The following is a 25,018-nucleotide window of genomic DNA, read 5'->3' as shown; positions in this document are numbered from 1 at the left end:
CTACTTGCATATACAATTTAACCCCAAAAGTAGAAAGACACCAAACTGACATTTTTATCACTTTGAATGTAAAAGACAAGTTTCTTAAGACACAAAGAAATACCTGAATAAATTTGACTTCATTGAAATTAGGAACTCTTGGCCATCAGAAGACTCCATACTTGGAATACCCAAGAACCCAAAAGTTTAGAATCCAGAATACTGGACTTGCCATCGTGGCTCAGTGGAAACAAATCTGTTAGTATCCATTGAGGGCGCAGGTTTGATCCCTGACCTCGCTCAGTGGGTTAAGGATCCAGCCGTGAGCTGAGTTGTAGGTCGCAGATGCAGCTAGGATCTGGCGTTGCTATGGCTGTGGTGGAGGCCAGTGGCTACAGCTCCAATTTGACCCCTAGCCTAGGAACCTCCATGTACTACAGGCGTGGCCCTAAAAAGCAAAAAAAAAAAAAAAGAAAGAAAGAAAGAAAAAAGAATTCAGAATGTTAAAAAGAAAACCAGATTACATCCAATATAATTGTGCAGAAGACATGAAAAAGCACATGCAAATGCAGAAACCTGCATGGCTGGTGAAGATACACATGAGGCTCAGCCTCATCTGTAATCAGAGAACATCAAATAAACACAGTGAAGTACCACATCTCACTCACCGCATTGGTCCAGTGTAAAAACCCCCAAAGATCATAGGTTTGGGTGGAGGCTCCATGGAGCAGAGAGGCAGGTATCAGCTTTTGCTAGGGATGCCTCTTTGCACAGCTTGTGAAGAAACCACTTTGGTGCTGCGACTTAACCATGCAAATTTCTTATGACCCAGCAGTTTCACTCCAAATTGTGCACAAAAAGTCATTTCCTAAAATTACTACTCACAGCAAAATACTGGTGGTAATCTCAGATGTTTATTGGTATTAAAATGATTAAATTGTTCCGTTCATACCATAGAGCAGCTACACAGCAGGGAGATGAATGGGCTGTAGCAACACTGGGTGTGAATGAATTAAGTGGAAGGAACACGTCCCTAAAGAATGGATATGATGAGTCCTCTTATATAATGTTCAACTACGTACTATTTAGGGAAGCATTTATGTGATAAAGCTAAAGACAGAAAGGAAAGGGTAAGCCGAAGGGATTCTGATCTTTTCTGTGGCGAGAGAGCAGCACACAGAGAGGGGACATTCTGGTTGTCGGCTTTGTTGTTGTTTAAGCTATTTAAGTACTTAAGTTATTGTTTAAATTCTTTATTGTATAAAATACATTCTTTGCTGTCTCTGGATTCACCAGTATGAGGCTGTGTTTCACTGACAGCTGAGTTCCTCTCCTCTGTGGCCTCAGTGTCTGCATCTGTAATGTGAGTTAGACTCAGAGGTCACTGAGCTGGAGATACCTTTCGGCTCGAACACTCCATGACGTCGTGAAATAAACACAGCCTGGATGGGTGATAGTAACTTCCATTTGGGTAAATTCCTCTTTAGATAATGGATTTGGAAGGAATCCCAGAGACCACGTCTTACATCCACAGCCCTGACGCCACCATCTTTTAGCTGCAGCTTTGCAAACATTTAAGCCATTATTTTTAGGTCTCCAACTTTTATCTCGTATTCCACTAACATGATAAAGGAAATTGTTTTTCTTATTATTGTTTGTTATTAAGGCCCCTGGCACTAAAGGTGTTCTGCTCATTTCACCATACATTTTCTGGGGCTGGACTCGGTGTGGGGGTCCGAGAGCCTCATCTGGAGCCACGACCCTGAGGGATCCCTGTGAACACAGCCCTCTGGGAGCTGGCAGCCTGGGGTACCGTTAAGAGCTCAAATATATTACAGTAGGCCCGTGTTTTTCCCAAGACAGTTCTGCTTGTCCGTGTTCTGACTTTATCAGGGAGGGAGTGTCTTTTCACGGAGTCCCAGTCGTGTCACCACAGCTGTCCTTTGTGCTGCAGTGTCTCCTTTGTCTTCCCAGCCGTGGGGACAAAGAAGACCGTCTTGGCTGGGTGCTGCTTTATTGGCATGTTGACCGCGGGTGCTGCAGTACCCTTGTTTCTTTTCATCTGTGCACAGAGTGGAGGCCCCGCTGCACCCCCTCATTGGGAACGAGTTCAGCCTGTTGCCTCCACCAGAAGTTAGGAGCTCTCATTTCTCAAGCCTTCACCACCCGGTTTCTTGTTGGTGCTATGTGCTGTTGATTCTCCTTTCTGAATATTCAGTCTCTTCTCTCCAATTTCAGTGTCAGTGACTTGTGTTGGGTAGCAGCTTTCTGTTCTTTCATTTAGCTCCTCCCCACTTTCAAGCCATGCTCTGTTTAACTTTGGCAGTGCTCTTTCTGAAAAGCAAACCTTGTATCTTTCTCCTTATGTTTAAGTTGAAGTTCAGACCCCAGCCCAGCACACAAAGCTCTTCATCTTCTGGCTTTTATGTCTCTAATCCGATCTCTCATACTTCTCCAAATACCCTTACTGTAGCCACCCTGGATGGTTTGCGCTTAGGTCTCCGAAAATAGTTTCACGTCTTTATGTTTCTGACTTGAATTGTATTGGGACTTATCAAATAGCGAGAGAGTAAATGATGGTAATTATTAATAAAATAGCGTTTATTGAATACTGACCTTTTGCTGGGTACTGTTTGAATGCTTTATCAAATCTAGTTTAACCTTCACAGTAACTGTATCATCACATACGTTATTACCGCCGCTTTGCAGGTGATAAGTCCAGACCACGGGGGGGGTTTAACAACTTGCTGAGAGTGTCCACAGGACAGTACGTGGCGGAATTAGGATTTGAATCCAAGAAGCCACTGAGATTTATTGTGCCTCCAGGAATTAGTGGAAAAGTCCTTGCCTTTTAGCATTTTGGGTTTGCACCATATAGTATTTGTTGGTTTGTTTGGCTCTTTTTTGAGGTGTAGGCTCTGTAAAGACAAGGATCATTTTTAAAGTGGTTTTGCATCCTCATATCTAGCATACAATATAATACACACTTAATATTGTTAAAGAAATCAAATAAAAGCTATTGAGTGGCTTCCATGATAAGGAGTAGGTGGTTTTTTTGTTCGTTCGTTTGTTTTGTCTTTTCTAGGTCTGCACCCGTGGCATATGGAGGTTCCTAGGCTAGGGGTCTAATCAGAGCTGTAGCAGCTGGCCTTCACCACAGCCACAGCACCACCAGATCCAAGCTGCATCTGCGACCTACACCACAGCTTAGGGCAACGCCAGATCCTTAACCCACTGAGCGAGGCCAGGATCAAACCCACAACCTCATGGTTCCTAGTTGGATTCGTTTCCACTGCTCCACAGTGGGAACTCCGGGAAAACGTTTTTATGATTTGGGTAGACAAAGAACTTGTAGAACTGAATATAATGGAGCTCATTTGGGAAAGTCCAGAAACTGTAGGAGTCAAGTGTTTCTGCATTTTGCATTGAGTGGCGTCTATCGGTTTAAATCTGGAGTCACCTAATGGTTGAGTGTGTAAAAGTGAAAATTCTGTGAGAGCCTCAGCACTCCGTATTTTGCACTGCGACCCATTTTCTCGGACTTAATAAAGTGTTGGATAAAAAGAGTGGGTCAAAAGGCAAATGTTTTCCTTTTATGATAGCTAGGGATTTTAGAGAGCTTTTAATGTAAATAATAAATCCTTATACATTTCCACATTTTCCTATTAATCTTTGTTGAAAGATGCATGATAGTTATTTATGGGATGTCAGCTATAGCTAAGATCAACACACAAGTTGCTAGTACTAAAAATTCAACAGCTTTGGGAGTATTAGGAAATATTTGATATATGAACGGATGGGAGAAGGTCATTGTATTAAGCACATGAAAAGAATAAAAATAAAGTGTGACACAGGGAAGATACGGATACTTACTGGTGGAAGGCAGGAATGTCCACGGAGAACTTACTCAGACGAGGAATACATTTTTTTCAACATCCTTTGTTAACTGATTTCAAGTAGTATCCTAAACAGCATTTGAAAAAATTTTTATTGTAGTTGATTTACAGTGTTCTGTCAGTTTCTCTCAATGGCATTTTTCTAACTGTTTGCATCAGATTTATCTAGAAAGTCTATTAAGGATGCATATTCTTGAGTCTCACCATCGAGATTTTTGATTTAGGCGGCCTGGATTAAAACCCAGAAATGTGAGAGTTCCTGTTGTGGCTCAGCAGAAACGAACCCAACTGATATCCGTGAGGATGTGGGTTTGATCCCTAGCCTCACTTAGTGGGTTAAGGATCTGACATTGCTGTGAGCTGCAGCATAGGTCGCAGACCCAGCTTGGATCTGGTGTTGCTGTGGCTGTGGTGTAGGCCAACAGCTGTAGATCGAATTCAACTCCTAGACTGGGAACTTCCCTATGCCACAAGTGCAGCCTTAAAAAGCAAAAAAACAAAACAAAAAAACAACGTCCCCCGAAATGTACATTATAATGAAATACTATAAAATATGTACACTAAAATGTTAGGAACACTCATCTAAGTATTCTTCTTTATGCTCACACACCACAGTATCACCGGAGGGTTTGCTACATGTTTGGAGGTGTTCTGGGCACTGGGACGTCCTGGGGAGCAAAGCAGAAAAGAATGTCTGACGTGAATTTTGTTATTTCTCGTGGGAGGGAGACTGGCAGTCAGTTATAAATTATGTAGACCCTCCGAAGGGGGTAAGCACTCTGGAAAAGTGTATGGAACAGACTGCCGTGTCAGGGCGGGACCGCGAATCACAGTAGCATCGTCAGGTAGGTTTCGTGGCCAGTGTGGCATTTGAGCCAACTTCCTGTAGGTGGTCGAAGGTGGAAGCAGGAGAAGGTGTAGCGGGGTGGAGCGATGACGGCGCCGAACTGGTCTGGGGAAGACCCGGGCACTGGCCAGACTGCGGATGGATGCGAAGATAAAGTCAAGGGGTGTCCTGAAAGGTTTTAGTATGAAGTGTAAGCACGAGAGGAACCAGGATGACCCATGATTCCTCATCCGAGAAACTGGTAGGATGTCAACCTCATTCTGCTGAAATGGGGGAGATTGTAGGCAGGAGAACTTTGGTGGGAAGCACAAGAGTTCAGTTTGGGGCCTGTGAAGTTTGAGATGTCTGTTAGAAAGGCATCGATTAGGCAAATGGATAAAGGGACAGAGGTGAAAATTGGACCCGAGATGTCCGTTGGGAGCCATCAGTGTGTAGACAGTGGTTAAAGCTGCTAGACTGAGGCCAGGTGAGGGTACCAGAGGGGCAAGTACAAACAGGAAGGTCAGGGGGTCCAGGGACCTGGAAGAGGGAGCAGGGGGCGGCAGCAGGGAGGCAGACAGGGAGCGAGCCCCCTGCAGGGCAGGAGAGCATGCAGGGCGGTGAGCTGCTTTGGGGCCGGGTAGAGAAGGATGCCGTCGAGGACACCAGCTGTCGTGCCTGTGACAGGTTGATTCCAGTCAGCGCTTGGAGTTGACCACTGGCTGTGTTAACCAGGAGGAGCTCCACTGGGGAGTAGGGAGGACGGAGACTAAGTCCTGACGGCTCTCGAGCTTTCCAGGAAAGGGGAGCACAGAAAGGGGCAGAGCTAGAGAAGAAACGGGGTCAGGCACAGGGGCAGACGCGTTGGAGAAAGACCAGGCTGTTTGGGTTGAGGAGGGGGAAGCTGCGGAGGGGCTGGTGTCCACAGGGCGCACGGGTGCTCCCGGCACAGCAGGAAGAGAGACAGAGGAGCGGAGGGGGTGGGCGCACACCCCCAGCTCATGGAACTGCCCTTTTCGGCACTTCAGGTTTTTTCCCCAGGGAGATGAGGAGCAGGTCATCGGCTGAGAGAGGATGGGGTGGGGTGAGTAGGTCAAGGTCAGAGAAGACGTGAAGTCGATGGAGAGCACATGGACCAGAGGAGGCGGCGGTGGCGCGCAGCGCTGGCGCAGAGATCGCAGACGGCGAGCCCGAGCTCAGCCCCAGTGCTGCTTGGCTCTTCATCGGGCCTGCTCTGCTGGTTGCGGGCACCTGCTCTGCGTACCTTTCGTGACCCCATTTGCTTTTCCGGGGTCCTCTGCTCCCCTCCACCTCGGGCTCCCTCCTGCCTCTCGATCTGAGCTCAGATGTTGTCTTCATCACAGTCTCTACCCTTGACCACACTACTGACAAGGGAAACTCCCTTGCCCCGCACGCCTGCCGGCATCTAAGTGATACTGGTTTAGTTTCCAGCACTCCTCCGCTTCTAACATATTTCATAATCTATGACATGTCTGATTTCATGCTCTCTGTTGCCCCCCACCCCCAAGCTAGATGTTTAAACACTATGAAGACTTAAATTGTTATCCGTTTTGTTCATTTCCGTTTTCAGGCATCTTGAAAAGGGCCTGATGTATCGTAAACATTTAATTAATTTTTTTTTTATTTCCCCAGTACATTTTTTTTCCTACTGTACAGCATGGTGACCCAGTTCCACATACATGTATACATTCTTTTTTCTCGCATCATCACGAATGAATTTCTTGTCTGGCGGTCATCAAATTCAAAAGACTTAACTCTGCTGCAGTTGCTTAATGCCTGCTGATATATCCGGGAAGGATTGTTGTTGTCCCTTTAAGTTGTTAGTTGTAATAATGAATTGCACCAAGTGGGCTTTTTATACCCTTCCAAGTGTTTTCCTGTGACTATACTGTGATAGTCTAGTCTAGTATGTATGTAGCCATACAGTTAACCAGCCCTCGAAGTGGACTACAAATAACAATTTATTCCTGTTCCTTCACCTACTTTATTCTCTTGGTTTAAGCTTTAAGCTGACCTACCTTTTTCCCTCTTGTTATAGCAGTTTGTGTTTATTTATAGCCCCTAACTGAATGCCTGGCATTTAGCAAATATCTGCAAGTATCTGTTGATTTAATTTATTCTAACACTTTAGTACTAGTTTTCACTGACCTGTCAAGGTTTCCTGAGCCTTTATAAGCAAAAAAATATTTAAATTAGACCACCTATTTTTTTAGCCCAAAGCATTATATAGAAAGGCGATATTAAAGAGCCCTATGAAATTAATAGAATTTAAAAAGGGATTTTTTTTTTTTACTGTATTTAAAATTGTCTTTAAATTTCTAAGGATTTTTGATTTATTAAAAAATGTCTTTTTCTCTAGCTCTCAAGACTTTCTTAGGTATCTTTGTGCCTAAGAAGGGCGTCTGATATGAGGAAAATTTTTGAGACATGGTCACTTTTCCTTCAGGCTAAAAAGGGGTTTGTGTGGATTTGTTTGCTGCTTTGCTTCGGTAACAAGACTGTTTGTTGGCACCAAAAACAGCATCCCTTTCCCGTTTCCCCTGCTTGGTAGAGATGTGCTCCCTGGGCTCCCTCTCCCCGGAACAGTCTTTTCATGAGCTTTAAAAAAAAAAAATCAAAATATTTCTTTTAAAATGATATAAGAATCTTACAATTTAATTCTTGTCATCCTCAGAGGTTTGATGGATTGCTTGCAGTTAAGTATTTATAGAACATATGTCTAGACCACTGAAGTCATTAGAACAAAGATTAATACCATAACATCTTTTGTTTTTTTGTTTTTGGTTTGTAGGGCTGCACCGGCAGCATATGGAAGTTCCCAGGCTAGGGGTTGAATTGGAGCTACAGCTGCTGGCTTACCCCACAGCCCCAGCAACACCAGATCCTTAATCTGCTGAGCGAGGCCAGGGATCGAACCCACATCCTCGTGTATACCAGTTGAGTTTGTTACTTCTGGAGCCATGATGGGAACTCCCTGTTTTGAATTTTTAGATGAAGTGCCAGAAATGTGCTGGCCAGTAGAAAATTAAAGAATTGTGAAAAACACACTGCTTATCCCTCAGAGGAAATATACATTCCCTCTGCTTTACTGGCCATCTACTTGAGTTTAACCTGTGCATCTGATCTGAACATATATTTTATATTTCTTTGTAAAGAAGCTAGCCACTGGAGTTCCCCTCGTGGCTCAGTGGTTAACAAATCTGACTAGGAACCATGAGGTTGCGGATTTGATCCCTGGGCTTGCTCAGTGGGTTAAAGATCTGGCGTTACTATGAGCTGTGGTGTAGGTCGCAGATGCAGCTCGGATCCCGCGTTAAGGTGGCTGTGGAGTAGGCCGGCAGCTGTAGCTCCTATTAGACCCCTAGCCTGGGAACTTCCATATGCCACAGGAGCAGCCCTAGAAAAGGCAAAAAGATCAAAAAAAAAAAAAAAAAAAGCTAGCCATCAAGTCTGTTCTGTATATTTTATTGCATTTTAAAACATGCAGTTTATATTTAATTGCCTTTTAAAAATTGAAGGGTCAAATGTTCATTTCCATTTAAGAATATTGGAGTTCCTGTCATGGCGCAGTGGTTAAGTGGTTAACGAATCCGACTAGGAACCATGAGGTTGAGGGTTCGGTCCCTGCCCTTGCTCAGTGGGTTAGGGATCCGGCGTTGCCGTGAGCTGTGGTGTAGGTTGCAGATGCGGCTCGGATCCCGCGTTGCTGTGGCTCTGGTGTAGGCTGGTGGCTACAGCTCTGATTAGACCCCTAGCCTGGGAACCTCCATATGCCACGGGAGCGGCCCAAGAAATAGCAAAAAGACAAAAAAAAAAAAAAGAATATTGCTTACCAAAGTGTATTTACAACAGCAGACGATTTCTTTAGATTGATTCTATTTCCCATTAAGATGATTATTTGAAGATAAAAATGCTTTGGAAAACCTTAGCACCATCAGAATTAAAGAGTCATCAGGAAGCAGTTTTGCTGCTTAATTACATTTCTCTTGTAACCTGTTACACCACTTTCAAATCATGTCATGAGGATTAACAAAATCTAGTTTTTGCAGTTGTTGATGATTTAGAGGGGATAATATTACTGTTCTGGAGAAGTCTATTTATTCTTACTACATACATTTTACCTGCTTATAGTTAAATTATGGAATCTATACTATGGAATTATGTCTGTGCATGTTTTTGAGATTTCTCGGTATACATTTTGGTGTGATTGTTTAGCAGGTTTAATTCTAGGTTTTAATTTTAATTTTTGGAATAAAAACCAAAACCTAAAGTTTTATGTAAAAAGCATCATCTTAAAGCATCCTCATAAACTCCTCCAAAAGTCTACTTGCAGCCCAGTTTTATCTTACATCTGTAATACTTTCATTGTTGTTTTCAGTGTCCCTTGTCATTACTTGCCATGCCAAGCTAAATCTTCCAAAACTTGTCTTCCAATTACCTAAAGATACATGTTTACTCAGTGATGTGGGAAGCGACAGGTTACAGCACATAACTACTCATTGCTTTTTCTAGCAGGTAATACTGTTTAGTTCACCATTATTTCTAGGCAACCATAGCTAAAAATGAACTTAATCTTTTTCACTTACTCCGCAGCACTCTAGCTGTTAGAGTGGTGTGACCACGAACCAGTCCTTCTTGGGGCGGTGAGGGGGAGCCGTTACTGAATCAGAAATGTAAAAAGGAGTTTAGAGAACTGTTACCTTCCACATTCCTCTCCATTAGTACCACCTCTCAGCTATTCCTGGGTGTCTGTGTTGTTACGTGTGTATTTGTAGTGTATGGGGGGGGGGGCGGGTTGCACAGAATCAATCTTTTAAGAACCAACATTTTCATTAAGTACCTACGTTGATAAGTGTCAGTCACAGACAGGATTGTTTGCAAAGTCAGTGATAACACGTGGCCTTTTACCAAGTGATTCATCTCTATTGGCTCAGATCACTCGTTTAGCAACACAGAGAAGTTCTTCATGCTCAGAAACGCATAATCAGTAAATAGTTTTGGGATTTATCTCTTTCTAGACTTGAACTGTTCCACTCAAACTGAAATGGATGGATTATTTCCAGTAAACACAAAAATGAAAACCTTTTAAAAAGTCTTGTAGTCTTAATCTTTTAAGGCAAATTAAGTCCTTTAAAAGGATGTCTTCATTCGTTCCATTTGTCAGTAATGTGTTACTTTAAGGTTGTCATTTTGCTTCACTTTATTTTTTCAAAATCCGTCAAATTAGACCACTTTCAGTTAGATTTATAATTCTGTGGGGAAAATGTGTGCAAGTCACATTTTGCAAACATTTTAAACTGCTTTGTTTTCAAATTAACCACTTACTGTACGGAGCAAAGATACCCACTATTGTAAGAGACTATCTTATATCTCAAGACAGAATGAAATGAATCACTCCATACGCTATAGTTATTGAGCTTTAAAGCCAAGTGAAGTCTGTGTCTTTCAGCATCACTTCAGTGTACTTGGTCTCTCAGCAAACATTCGCTTCCAGGTGTGGTAGGCATCCTGCCAGGTATTGAAGCCACGTAGGTGAGGGGCTGTGACCCTCACTCGGGAAGCCCAGGAGGTGACAGAGATGGAGAGGGTGGTTGTGGGGAAAGTGGACTTGATTCCTTAACATGTATTCCATGCCCTCCGTAGGAGTCCTTCACACTGTTTTAATTGCCTCTCACAAAACCCCATACGGTATTTACCCCTTTTATTTATTTCCATTTTACAGAAGGGGAAACAGAATCTCAGGGAAGGCAAGTTGCCCAAGGCAGTGATGCTCATAAGCGGCATGAGCTTGACTTTCAGAAAACTCCATGTTCGCTTTCACGTGTATTGTCAGAACCTCCTCCCTGCCGGCTAGTCCATCGTCCTCGTCCTCAGAGAGTTCTCATTTGGATGAGAGCAACACATACCCTAATAAAAAAAGCCATGACTATATCCTTTTCGGCTATGTCTCTTTAAACCCATTTGACTGTATTTTTGGTCAAAACCATCCACTGGCAGTAGTGTAGTTAAACCACACTTTGGACAGGCGTCTGTTGATTCATTCGCCATGCTTTCTTAATTTTTGTCTGGAAGAGATTTCTGTCTCAGCCTCTTGTAATGGATGTGCCTTCCTGCTGTTCATTATCCCAGGCTGCTGCCCGTGGGACAGCACCGGCCTCTCAGCTCCCCTCAGCTGGTTTTGTCCATTCACCATTTAAACCGAAAACTAGGGCAGACTGTGAGAATTTTCTTGAAGTCAAGCTTATTGTAATGTAACTAAACTTTAAGTTTCCAGGGAGAGAAGACAGTGGCCAGGATTAATTAATTCCAGGTGAAAATGAACAGTTTATGTTAATCCCCAAATCTTCAAGTCCGCCCTTCCGACCTCATCTAAGTCTTTTTTACAAACTCCTTTGCCTCTTTCTTATGCAGGAGACCTTAGACATTTCACTGTCACGATGAGCGGAGGAACCTTAAAACCAGATTTCTCATCATCCGAGATACTAGTGTCAGATGCCAGAGGTTAACGCTATAAAACTCATCGAGTGCCAGTCACACGTACGTGTGCAGACATGGCATCAGAGGAGGCCAGCACAGTAGTTGCCAGAGGGTATTTTTCAAACCCCAAGATCCTGATGTGCTGGGTGTGTAGGAACAGGTGGAAGTGGGACAAAACAGACGACGCAGGATGCTCTCTATGTGGTCTGCTCTGAGGAGGCTTTCCAGGCACTTTTGACACCATCTCTTTCCCACCCGGGTCTCTTTGAGGATTGTTGCAAAGTATTGTTTAAAAGAACCTCATGCCAGTCAGGTCACTGTGTGTTCGCCTGAACTACAACTACACTCACGTTCATAACCATGATTCTGATCATTCAGTCCATACATATGCCGGGAATTGGGAAGGTTGTTACTTATTTTATTGTTACATGGTTAGAATTATCTGGTGCTCTGTTATGCATTAGGACGTACTAGCTTCGAGGACGAATGTTTTACTGGATGAAGTTAATATTAATCTCAAAAATGTTACTAACATCTCTTGGACATTCAGTGTGTCAGACACTGTGCTGATAAGCCTGTGTTCTTTTCACTTAAGTTTGTAGCAATGCCAGGAGGCAGATACTGAGAAAACTGAGGCCTGGGGTGTGTGTGTAGGGGGGGACACAGCTTCAGGGGCCCAGGGGCGCCTGACACACGCCTCCTGCAGACCCTCAGCGGAGGTGGTGCTTCCAGCAGCCTGTCAAGAGCCTGTGACCCTCACCACCACGCTGTTTTATTTCCTGCTAATAAGGAAGTCAGTCCGGGCTGTACATTTGTCATTTAACTAATTAGCTGCTGTTTATGGAGCACCTGCTATTTCCATGGTTTGAGAATTTCCGGGTCATGTATATACACATATATGTATGTAATTGGTATGGGTTAATGTTAATATTATATTTTTGTTAATATTATATTTTGTTAATATTTAACATTAATATTATATTTCTGTTAATATTTTTGGCGTAAGTAAAAATGTAAGAGGTCAATGAAAATTAACATATTTGACACTTTTTAATTTCAGTTCATTGATGGTCGACTGGCAAAACTAAATGCAGGAAGGGGCTTCTCGGACATCTTTGAAGAAGAGATCACTTCAGGTGGCTTTTGTGGAGGTAAGAACCATTTCCAGTATGATTATCCATTTTCTGAACAGCAGTTATCTTGATTTTTGTATTTATGACTGATGTAATCTATAAAGACCTATTTTCTCCCAAACCTCTAATGTCTTAATCACCTTCTTTTCATCTTGTAGGAACTGTGATGTTAATATACTTGGACTGGTGTTATTCTAGGCGTTAAGATGATCTCATGGGTTGGTAGTGGTTTGCGTGGATAATCTCTGAATATTACCAGATCAGTAATACACAATCCGTCTGTATCTTACAGCCTTTCCTCCTGACTGCTTTTCTCAGCTAGAAAACTGCCAGTGATGGCTACCGTTAAGAATGAATAAACTGCGATTATGGTCGATGTTAGTAGATTGTAACGTAATCCAAAAAGAAAGATTTGAACACCACAGCTGCTTCTACATTTTTAAGTAAGAGTATCATTATAGAAGTATACCTTATTTTTTTGCTTTGCAGACCACTGCAGCATTAGGAAAAGACTTCACTTTACCGTCCCCCGCGCATACACTGGTCACTATGATAAGCACACACTAAAAACAGTGGAAAGAGGCATATTATTTTTGTGTGACAATCAGGTGATATCCCATTTTTATTTCATAGAATTGCTATAGCATAATTAAGCAGCTGCGTTGTTTGCAATGTAAATAATTCAAACAATGCTACAGTATCTAGGCAGCTAATGACTTACAGACTGATACTTTGTGCATGATATATAGCCCTGGCTCCTGCAGAGAGTTTTGCTTGAGACCTTGAAATACTCTTCTTCATTCTTTCAGCCAGTATTTGCTGATTGTTTCCCTCGTACTAGGTGCTATTCTAGATTTGAGGTGAACTAAACAAATAAAAATCCCTGGTATGTTCATTTCACCTCGTATAAGAGTAATTCTTTCCACTTACCTGCAGGTTTAATTTGGGGGGAAAAAGTCTTTGGTCTGTGTGTAAATAAATAGTTGCTAGAATTGAGAAAGGCCGAAAGAGAATACTAAGCATTCCCCTACACATTTCCCCGAATTTAATTTTATTCTTAAATAAGATTTATTTTTGTACCACAAAAATGTGAAAACCATTGAGATAATTTGTTCATTAAAAGGGAGACAGATGAACTGAGCAGCTGAGGGCCTTCCTCTGATGTAAGTGTAGCATTTCATTGAAGCGTTCAGTTTTGGGAAAAACTCGGTTTCCTTGATTCAGCACATAAGCTGAATGTGAAACCATTCAGCTCCTGCTGTTCTCAGCTCATGGGGAAAACTTTAGCTTCAGTGGAACTTTGGTGTTACAGTAAGCCTTTTTTCAACTCAGACGTGCAAAATGTTGTCAACTCCTGGACAAAGTGCTTGAGGCACCTATTCCGTATTTATATAACTGCTGTCTCATTATCTTCATGACCCATGGGGTTGGTGTCTTAGATGGAATTGAGGATGACATGGTGTGACAGTAATGGGGTGGCATAGGATCCATTTGTACCATCACATTCTGTAGTCGTAACCACTGGTCCACAGACCTCTGAAATAGAGTAGAGTGTAGGTAGCTTTTCTGTTGGGTGACCAGATTTTTCAGGGGAAGGTCTTACTGTTTAAAAAAGAATAGACGAATACTTAGCAGCAGTTAGCTTCTGGCTTAGAGACCGCTGCCTTCTCAGTACACCTTTATCCCAACCTCTTCGTTTTCTTTCTTAAAATGAAAAAAGGTTTTCAAAACTCTTACTATAATGTGGGGGAGCCAGTACTGATCCATGAGGAAAGCATCATCATCCAACAGGTGTTACTTTCCGTAGCTCCAGTAAGAAAGTACATCAGAAAGTTATGCCTGGCTGTCACGTGTCATTTTTTTAAATTAGTATATTTTAGGTTACTCTCTTAGTGATACCTACAGATTCTTCTAGGAAAAAAAGCAGAATCATCAGGATTTGAAATGAAAAAAATGAATAGTCTAATAAAAAGTAGCAGTGTGTGTTCTTGCTAATGAGATATCTGTATGTACAGTTCCAAAAATGGTTCCCAGAAGCCAGGCCCAGACATTGTCATCCAGACCACATTTGTGAGAAAGGATAGGTCCGTGAAACCAACCTGTTCTTCGGAGAAGAAACTGCTATAACTTCTCTCATAGTTACAGTAAACATTTGATAAGTGCTCCTACTTACTGAACGTTAATATGTGGTAGATTTTGTAAGAGCTACTATTATCTCACTCAACCCTCCCAGTGCCCATGAGGGGCTTTGAGTGGCCTTAATTTTTTTTTTTTTTTTGTCTTCTTAGGGCCGCACCCGAGGCATGTGGACGTTCCCAGGCTAGGGGTGGAATTGGAGCTGTAGCCACTAGCCTACACCACAGCCACAGCAACCAACACAGGTTCCAAGCCGCCTCTGCAACCTCACAGCAACGCCGGATCCTTAACCCACTGAGTGAGGCCAGGGATCGGACCCGCATCCTCATGGTTCCTAATTCGGTTCACTAACCACTGAGCCACAATGGGAACTCCGAGTGGCCTTGTTTTTATGAGGGTGCTCCCCTCAGTAATTTGCTCAAGGTCGCCCAGCGGTAGTGGCAGTGACCATGTGACCCAAGGGCTTCAGAGCTCCTGCCGTAAGAACTCAGACACAGCACCTCCCTAGGGTAGGAGGTCTTCTTAATTACAAGACCTTCAGCAAACAAGCGTCATCCTCAAGCCTTCTCTGCACAGATTGGATGGAAGCAAAATTCCTGTCTCTTTTGAATATCCTTTGAAGACGTTTTCTGCCTGAAACCCTCGGAAAGACCACTGGAGGAGAAGTCAGCATTCTCTGAAGCCGAAGGAAAATTACATCCCTTTAAGCAACAGTAACTAGGAAATCTTAGACATGCATTTAATTTCTCTCCTTTCTGTGTCACCGCAGTGGCGGTTTATCCACTGTTTTTGTTGCTGACATGCCTGGTGAGGATAAAATGAATATGAGTGTGACGGGGCTTTATAATTCTTGTGGCTCTGACCAAACGACAGTGCCGGACAGCCATAGAACATCTGGACTCGCGCTGAGTCTGGAACCGTGGTTAACAGCTGGGAGTGCACGCAGATTTTCCCCTGAGCCCCCGTGGTCAGAACCGTTGTAGAAATCCACCTTGCTTCCGACTCCCTTCATGGGGCCCTTGTCCAACATTCAGCCTTAACCTAAGGGGAAGGTAGGAATGTCGGGAAGGGTGCAAAGGGGAGAGTGTCATAGCGGCCAAAGGCCCCAAAAGAATGTCAGTAGGACCAAGGGTACAGTTAGACAAACGCAAATAAATATTGGTCTGTGGAAAAGCTGCTAAGGAATATTAAGTAGTTAAGATTTTTTTCCCTGTAATTTTTGAAAAATTGATTTACAGTATTAGTTTCAGGGATATAGCATAGTGGTTTGATATTTTTATAGATTCTACTCCATTTAAAGTTATTGGCTGTATTCCCTAGGCTGTATGTTACATCCTTGTGTTTCATTTATTTTATACCTAGTGGTTTATACCTGTATTATTATTTTCATTTAAAATAAAACCAGCAGTTCCCATTGTGGCTCAGTGATTAACGAACCCAACTAATATCCATGAGGATGCAGGTGCAATCCCTGGCCTCGCTCAGTAGGCTAAGGATCCAGTGTTGCCGTGAGCTGTGGTGTAGGTTGCAGATGTGGCTCGGATCCCGAGTTGCTGTGGCTCTGGCGTAGACTGGCAGATACAGCTCCTATTAGACCCCTAGCCTGGGAACAAAAAAATAAATAAATAAAAGTAGTTATTAAAAATCCTTGTTATCTTAACTTTAAAAAAGGAGAAATGTTTTTCAGATTGATTTTATATAAAAGTATGTGGTTACTCTCCATGAATAGCATTGGTTCCTTCATTAGTTTCCCAGCATAACCTGATCAGTTTTGTATTTATTAATTCCGTTTCATTTTTTAACCCAAGAAATTGGAAGGGGTGGTAGGTAGTCATTTGTTTTAGTGGCATTTTTCTGGCCTCACTGAGCAGTTTGGACCAATTTACATTTTTTGATAAGTAACTGCAGATTACTGGAATGTAAACAATACATTTGAAGAGAAAGTTTTTGCACAAGTGAGAAACAGATATTTTGTCCTTGAACGTGAGAAAATCACTTGTTTGGTTAACAAGAACAAAGTTAAAGATTTCCTCAATGATGCTTATTATTTCCAAAATCCACTTACTTTAAAAGAAAGACTGAGGGTTTTTTTGTTTTGTTGTTTTGTTTTGTTTGGCATTACATTTATTTTTGAGAAGAAAAACAGTCTTTTAAGAAAACGTATTATCAGAGAATAATGTGCTCATCTCATAAATTTTGTGGAAGTAAGAGCCTTCCGTCTTAAAAGCACTAGAGTTTAAAGAGACAGCCTTTAAAAAAATGTTTTTAACAGGAATTTACCTACATTGTACCATTGTTTTCCTATTATCTGAAATTCTTTGTTCAGGGGCTTCTGTTTGCCACTCTCCCACTCTAATTCCACATTATTATTGGTGATTCTTGTATCAGCGGTGTCTCCTCGGGGTGTCAGCTCTGAGCGGCCCCCTTTCCTTTCTAAGCAACCGCTTTGAAGTGGTACAGAGGGAATCTCCATCTCTGTGTAACTTCAGCTTTAACGTGTTGTATTTAGCAATCTTTGGAGTTGAAGGACTAATGAACCAAGAATTAAAATGCCGGGATTCTTGTTCTTTCTCAATTGCTGTAGTTGTGAACTTGGGCAGAGAGTCACCTCCGAACCTCAGTTTCCTCATTTGGGAGGCCAGCCACGAGAACAAGTAACCCCGATGGGCTGCTGTCATGTGCTAGGCATCCTACTAAACGCTGCAGCAGCCAGGTGAAGGACCTGGTTCCTGAGGACAGGGTGGGCCTGAGCCACAGAATCGCCGGACTCCAGCGCCCACTTCCCTCTCATCAGCTCCCCTGCCCACACGACCTGCTTTCCCTGTTTCAGAGCAGAAAGACACAGCGCAAGTCACGTAACGTAGATTATCGCAGAATACTGGGTAGAGTTCCCTGTGCTATGGGCCAGGTTCCGCTAGCCAGGCTAGCCAGTTGTTCCGTAGACCACACCCCCGGGCCATCCCTCCCTACGCCCCCCTCCCACCTGTCCCCTTTGGTAACCATAAGTTTTTCAAAGTCTTTGAGTCTGTTTCTGTTCTGCAAATAAGTTCATTTTTATCCTTTTTTTAGATTCCACATATAGGTGATATCATATGATGTTTATCTTCCACTGTCTAACTTCACTAGTCATAATAGTTTCCAGTTCTACCATGTTGCTGCAAATGGCGTTATTTCATTCTTTTTTATGGGCGTTTAATATTCCATTGTATATATGTACCACATCTTCTCTATCTATTCCTCTGTGGATGGACATTTCGTTGCTTCCGTGTCTTGGCTGTTGTCAATAGTGCTGCAGTGAACATTGGGGTGCATGTATCTTTTCAAATTTTGGTTTTCTCTGGATAAATATATGTATGGCTAGGTCCCTTTGTTGTACAGCAGAAATTATCACAGCCTTGTGAATTAAGTCTACTGCAATAAAACTTAAAAAGAAGTAATGCAACATAGGTAAGGACATATTGCAGCCTGTAAGGAGCTTTTGCTAAGACACCGATCTTTCTATAGCTGCTCTGAAGTTTATTTTACTGTAGTTACTTTCTTTGTGGTTCAGAAGTTTAAAAAAATATGTTTTCTGGAGTGACAAGTGTTACAGGTATTAACTCCTTTCACTTTCTTAAATTCATTTTGGGAAATAAACACTTTCCAGAATATGATGATTAATAACCCAAGTTTTAAATATGTGATTTCCACTTAGTCCCTTCTAATAGAAAATTTAAAAGTATGTGAACAATCTGGATAAAGACATGCTGTTTATTGTTTTGTTCATAAACTCTCCTTGAGATGGGATTTGGTAGAATAACTTGAATTTTTTCATCATTTTACAAGAGAAATAAAATTTTGGTCGGCCAAATACCATCTGAAACTCATGCCCTTTAAACAGTGTAAATTATTTTTATACAGGCTATTTTAGGTCACTTCACAAGATTAGAAGAAGTATTATTTTCTCCGTATTTCTTCTTTGGGAAAAGGTGCAGTGCAGTGCTGAGTAGTAAGAGATGTTTTCAGAATACGGGTTGTTTCTTGATATTTCTTCACAATTAGCCAAAGATTTTAAGTCCAGGAGTGAATCCAGAGCTGGACATTTTCTTCCTGATGTTGGTTAGGGGTGCAGAGGAAATAGCTGGAAAGAAATTCTCGGGCTGAGGATCAGTCTGGTTCTGTGTCATGACAGCAGGGTGAAGACTTTGTTAAAAGGCCACAAGCACACAGGAGATCCGTTTTAGGGACTCATTGTCCTGGATCATCTCTGAGTAGGCCTTGGAACTCTGTTTCTTCTTGTGGGAATATTAAAGCATTTAAACAACCAAGCAGGTAGATGAAATCTAACTACAGTCAGTTGATATGAGACATTAGATTAGTTATGTGGCTTTTTTCTTGCCTTCTTATACCTTATTGACTAAATAAATTAATTACCGTATTTGGAGCCAAATGTATGGTGACTGGTTTTACTAGAACTCCTGCCAGCATTTGCACTTTCTAACAATCATGATGAGATAAACCATGTTTCCTTAGGTAGTATCCTTTTTTTTCTTTCTTTTTTTTTTTTTTTTTTTGTCTTTTTAGGGCCACACCCAAGGAACATGGAAGTTCCCAGGCTAGGGGTCCAATCAGAGCTGTAGCTGCCGGCCCATGCCACAGCCACAGTAACTGGGGATCCGAGCCACATCTGCGACGTACACCACAGCTCATGGCAATGCCGGATCCTTAACCCACTGAGCAAGGCCAGGGATCAAACCTGTGTTCCCATGGATGCTAGTTGGGTTCGTTAACCACTGAGCCACGATGGGAACTCCCTTGGGTAGTATCTTTTAAATTTGAATTTACAACTAGAGAACATTTTCAGAACATTCCTGCAGGTTAATTGAATTAAAATAAAATTGGCTATCAGTTAATACTAACATTTAACTACCATGGAGGAATCTTTTTTGTCCTTGAGATTCTTTGCATTTCTGAATTTCCTCCCAGTTTTTTCCTTTCCTTTATGCACTTGAAATATTGTTTTTAAATGAACCTAGTTGTATAAAAGAGCCAAACTTTTATAAAACAACATAGACATAAATATTGAAAACTCAGTTTAAAAGCCATAGGAATTTTGGATTTCAAAAGAGAGGTCATATTTTCCCCCTGAAAATAGTATTAAAATGAAAGAAAATTTCACCATATTACCTGCATGTGTGGGTTTTCTTTTTTTTATGGCCTCACCTGCAGCATATGGAAATTCTGGGGCTAAAGGTTGAATCAGAGCTTCAGTGGAGGCCTGTGCCATAGCCACAGCAATGCAGGAGCCAAGCTGCATCTGCAACCTGTGTTGCATCTTGCAGCAACACTTAACCCACTGAGCAAAGCCAGGGATGAAACCCGAATCCTCATGGAGACTATGTCGGATTCTTAACTCACTAAGCCAAAATGGAAACTCCCAAGAATCTGTTCTTAAAAATGTTAGTTACAGAGTTCCTGTTGCGGCTCAGTGGGTTAAGGACCTGACTAGTATCCATGAGGATGCAGGTTCAATCCCTGGCCTAGTTCAGTGGGGTAAAGATCTGTGTTGCCACAAGCTGCAGTGTAGGTCACAATGTGGCTAGGATCCAGCATTGCTGTGGTTTAGGTCTCAGCTTCAGCTCTGATTCACCCTCTAGCTGGGAACTTCCAGGTATGGCCATAAAAAGAAAAAAAAAAAGATTCTAGTTATTATCTTCCTAAGAGTTAGAGTGTTTATTACTTATTACAATGAATTGCTCCCTTTACAACATTGCAGACAAAATTTGGCTTCTAAAATCCCAGAAATTCTAATTCTTGATAAATTCTGGCCTATGGATTTCTTTCTTTTTTTTTTTCTTTTGTCTTTTTAGGGCCGTACCTGTGACATACGGAAGTTCCCAGGCTAGGGGTCTAATCAGAACTGTAGCTGTGGGCCTACACCACAGCTCACAGCAACGCCAGATCCTTAAGCCACTGAACAAGGCCAGGGATCTAACCAAACCCTCATGGTTCCTAGTCAGATTCATTTCTGCTGCATGATGGGAACTCCTATGATTTATTTCTGATCAACTATTCCTGACATCATATTTTTATATATTCCAGGGAACTCAAGGTCATATCAGCAATGGGTGCATACAGTCAAGGTAATAATAAGCCTTCAAAGTGTTTTTTTCTTTCACTCTAATGTATATGGAAAAATATTCAGCGCAAGTATACTATTTATATTTATGCTATCTCTTGGCAATATTTGAAATATTTCTATATATTCTCACATTTTAAGTATTTTTATGTTATGCTTATAGTTTGTTGCTGTTCATAAGGAGAAGTGAAATTTTTTAATGGAAAACTTTTGTCTTTCTATTTTCAAGATAAATGGCTTGATTTGAAAAGCAAGATTTTACTGTCACCTCATAATACACTTCTGAAGAAGGAGTTAGGTAGAGTGACAGGATTTGATGAAAGTTTTATCATTTCTGGTAATATGCTGGGTTTTTTTTAAATGTAAAACTTCTACAGATTGAGACTTTGCTGTCCAACACTAAAATAGCTGATAAACAGTTGACTGTATTTCTTTTTTAAGATTTAACTACATTTTGGTCATATTTCCCAAGTCAGCCTAACCTACAAAGATGAAAAGATTTTTAAATGGTGTATCACATCAGTTAAAAGGACAGAGTAGACTCTTTACATTTTGGGTGAAATGACTATAGCTTATAGAAAAGCTTGAAAACACTAAACATGAAATAATTTTTGTATGTCTTTAAGCTGCAAGTAAAACATTTTCTATACTATTTTTTATGATTTTATTTTTTTCCATTGTAGTTGATTTACCATGTTCTATCAGTTTCTCCTGTACAGCAAAATAATGCTTCGTTTTCAGGAGAGTCAGGCAAAAACTTTTAGAAATACGTTTCTGTTTCTCTTCTGCAGAAAGGAGGTGCGCTGTTCAACACTGCAATGACCAAAGCAACTCCGGCTGTACGAACGGCATACAAATTTGTAAGTTCTCTTTTGCTGTTTAAAAATTCTGCTGAGAAAACTTTGCAACATTTTCCTAGATGATAGACACGAAAGTCTAGAATATTTTCTATTTTCCTTTAATGGGCTTCTAAAGGCATGTAGAGTTAATGTTGACAAAAGCAAATTCAATTATTAAAATCACGTCATTATATAGACAAAATATTTCCTCTACCTCGTCTGAAAACGGTTCTTTATTTCAAAGCTATCAGCAAAATTGTGCACTCAGACTGCAACCGTCCATGACGAAGTGCCCTTTTTAAAGATTTCTTTCATTTAACAACGTATTTTAAAGTCTCTTTGTGTACTTGAAGCTTAAGTAGAAAAAAAAATTTTAAATATGGCAAGTTGTGAGAGTTCCCGACATGGCTCAGCGGTTTGCAAACCCGACTAGCATCCATGAGGATGTGGGTTTGACCCATGGCTTCGCTCAATGGGTTAAGGATGCAGCGTTGCCGTGAGCTGTGGTGTAGGTGGCAGATGCAGCTCCAATCCTGCATTGCTGTGGCTGTGGTGTAAGCCACAGGTGGGGCCCTAAAAAAACAAAAAGACCAAAAAAAAAAAAAAAAAAGACCAATGTATATGGCAAGTTGTCTTCCCTCGAAGATTCCTTGACTCTCCAAAATTACTTCTTCAGTAATACTCCATGGCCTAGAGTGAAATAATAACATCCCCAATAGCAACCACAATAAATAAATAATTAAAAGATAAAATCCCTTTACTCTGATAAGAACCTTGAGAATCTAGCCCTTCCTGCATCCCCTAACTTCCCCGAATTCCCCCAACATTGAGCTCCTGCTCCTTGGTGAATGTGGGACAGTGTCTTCTCTTACCCTGTTCTTCACCGTTCCTGCTGCCTGGGACATCCTTTCCTTGGCTTCTGTCCCCCACTGAATTCATGCTACAGACTGAGTTTAGATGTTAGTTCCCATCAAAAATTTCCCAGCCCCACACAAAGTTTAAATCCCTCTCCTGTGCTTCTCCTGTGTCTCTGCATCTCTGTCTCCAAGAGGAGCCTCGGAGGAGCTGCTGGGTTCATGTTCAGTAAAGCTTTAAAAAACCCAGTAGGTCATATGTAGTCTATATTTCTAAAAGTATTCTAGGCATTAGTTTTAATTTTATAAAAATTTCTCTTCAAATGCTTTCTCAGTAAGTGAATTGATGTGATTGAATTAATAATAGAATAGTATGTTTTGATAACTTTAGGACTTCTTACAATTTCGATATATATATATGTAGTCACCATTTCTGTTTAAAAAAATCTATTTCAAGGATTCTGTTCTGTAGTAGCGAGGCTAATCTACGGAGTGGATTCAGAAAAGTTCAGAACCAAATCTCTGAATTGTCTGAAGCCTTATCGTAAAGTGAAAGTGAGAAGAGGTGACGGTTTTGACTTGGGGACACCAGCCTCCGCCCTCTGTTCGCTGCCTTGCTAGGATGCCTCTCGGGTAGATCACCTTCTAAATGCTGGTGGTTTGCTCTGGACACCGTTTCTGAAGAGATTTTAATTTTTCACAGTCAAACAGCACACAGCTGCCAGACTAATGGAGAGCCTTGTTTCCCAGAGATAAGATTCTGAAAAAGGTATCATGCTCAAGCACCCCCCCCCCCTTTTTTTTTGGCCGCCTTGCAGCATATGGAGCTCCCAGGCCAGGGATCAGATACGAGCCACAGCCGTGAACTAAGCCACAGCTGCTGCAACGCCAGCTCCTTAACCCACTGTGCAGGGCCAGGGATCGAACCCACTCCCAGTGCTCCCAAGACACTGCAGACCCTGTCGCACCACAGCAGGTGCTCCATGTACCCTTCGTTTTGATTCCTGAACAAAGTTTTCCTTCAAGCTCTGAGAAGTTGGATTGTTTTGCCAAATATGTGTTCTCCTTAATTTCACACATTTCTTCCATAAGATCACAGAGATCAAGCAGACATGTCCAAAACCTCATTTGTTATTGAAATTTTTGTCCTTATCATCAGTAGAGTATTTTATCTTGAACCCTGCTCTGCAGAACAATAAAATACTTCCAGATGTAAAAGTCTGCTCTTTGGAGGGTTGTTCCCTAAATTAATTCCAGGCAGATTATTTAGAATATACTCATCACTTTCATCATGTGCCTGGTGATCACGTCGTCCATGAATCGGGAGGTTTGGGACACGTCAGTTAGTCGATGTGTGACCTTCAGAGTTGTGCCCCCTTCATCTCTCGAGCCTGCTCGCCTTCTGAAGTATGAACTCTGCATTTCCTCCTTTGACCGCCAATGGCTGCGAACAAAACTTGCCATTTCTCTTGTATGAATGTAACAGAATGTACTGACCTTGACTTTCTATAGACAGTACATTTAAAAAACCTGGGAACCACGTTTTTAACAGTCTGTTCGTTCAGCAGATGACGGTGGTGAACTAGGCTCAGTGCGGGTTCTGGTGGTGGAGCCGCACTGGCCCTGCCTCTGTAGTCGCGCTGCTCACTCTGCTGCGCGCTTTCGGTGTCCCACGGAAGCCCTGGATTCGTATTTGTTGAGGGGACTCATGATTTTGTTCTAGGCTTAGAACATTTTTTCTGTGCTCATGTTTTTCCATGCTTACAAAGGGCCGTAAAGGAAACTCAAGCTGACATACACACTTTCTTAGAAATCTAAAACCAACAGCAAAGTGGATACATATTTGATTGGACCAAAAGGTTTTTCTGAGTCAGCTTTCTTGTTAGGTCTTTGCATTTTCAGTGATTAGCCAAGGCCATTCGCTGGGTGCTTCTCTGCCGAGAATGCTTGTTTGTTGGTGTTACCACTTGGTGAACTGAAAAGGGTGGAGCGCCCGTAGCCCGCCTTCTGGATGGTCTCAGAGAGGTCAGCGGAGGAGCAGGCGGCAGGCCTGAAAGGGAATCAACCCAGGGATCCCGGGCGGTGACTGACACCCCCCGGCTCTGCATTGAGGAGCATCCACAAAGATGAGGGGTGTGAACCCCGTGCGGCTTGGAAAGAATGGGGGATATTCAGGGAAACTAGAATACAGTCTACATGTGAGTAGCGATAGGTACAGATGTGAAGCGATGGGAACAGGAACCTTTCTCGTGTGTCTGTGGCTATGCCTTTTTACCTAACGAGGATGTGGAGACTAACCTAGGACCTTCGGATGGGTTCAGTGGCTTTACCACTGAACTAATGCCCGTGACAGTGCTGTATTGATTCTAAAGAACCACGGAAAGGTAATTGAGTGTTACTTGGCTTTTTAGATTGTCTTTTACTGTGTCTCATGTCTTGGTGTGGCCTCCTTTATGAAATGATTGTCCAGTTCCAAACATTTCTTGAGCACAACCTGTATTTCAAATACCCTGCTGCGTGTGACAGAGATTAACAGGAAGGAAGTACGGCCCTTCCCGCAGTGACCCTTGGAAGACGTCCCAGAAGCAGCTTAGCTTAGTCTGCACGGCCTGCGTCTCCCTGTGTAGAAAGGGACCCACGTGCCTTTTCTTTCCTGAGCCTTAGGTTCAAAACTGTCATTCCTCCTTCTCCCTTGAGACGGGCAGAAGTTGGCCTTAGGTCTGGATGGATGGTCCAGGT

The 25,018-nt window shown here is 42.1% G+C and overlaps 1 protein-coding gene across 2 annotated transcripts in view; it reads left to right on the top strand.

Moving 5' to 3' along the window:
* The window catches only part of DENND1B (DENN domain containing 1B), a 245,761-nt gene that overhangs the window by 186,918 nt on the left and 33,825 nt on the right, over positions 1-25,018 (top strand). For both annotated transcript variants that reach the window (XM_047755321.1, XM_047755320.1), the window contains 3 exons: positions 12,260-12,350; positions 20,550-20,590; positions 21,378-21,446. In XM_047755321.1, the coding sequence (XP_047611277.1) occupies positions 12,260-12,350; positions 20,550-20,590; positions 21,378-21,446 (201 nt within the window). The remainder of the gene's footprint in view (positions 1-12,259; positions 12,351-20,549; positions 20,591-21,377; positions 21,447-25,018) is intronic.

This window comes from Phacochoerus africanus, chromosome 12 (assembly GCF_016906955.1).
Source record: "Phacochoerus africanus isolate WHEZ1 chromosome 12, ROS_Pafr_v1, whole genome shotgun sequence".
NCBI lineage: Eukaryota > Metazoa > Chordata > Mammalia > Artiodactyla > Suidae > Phacochoerus > Phacochoerus africanus.
Note: the sequence above shows the minus strand (reverse complement) of the source record. Positions and strands in the feature narration are given on the sequence as shown.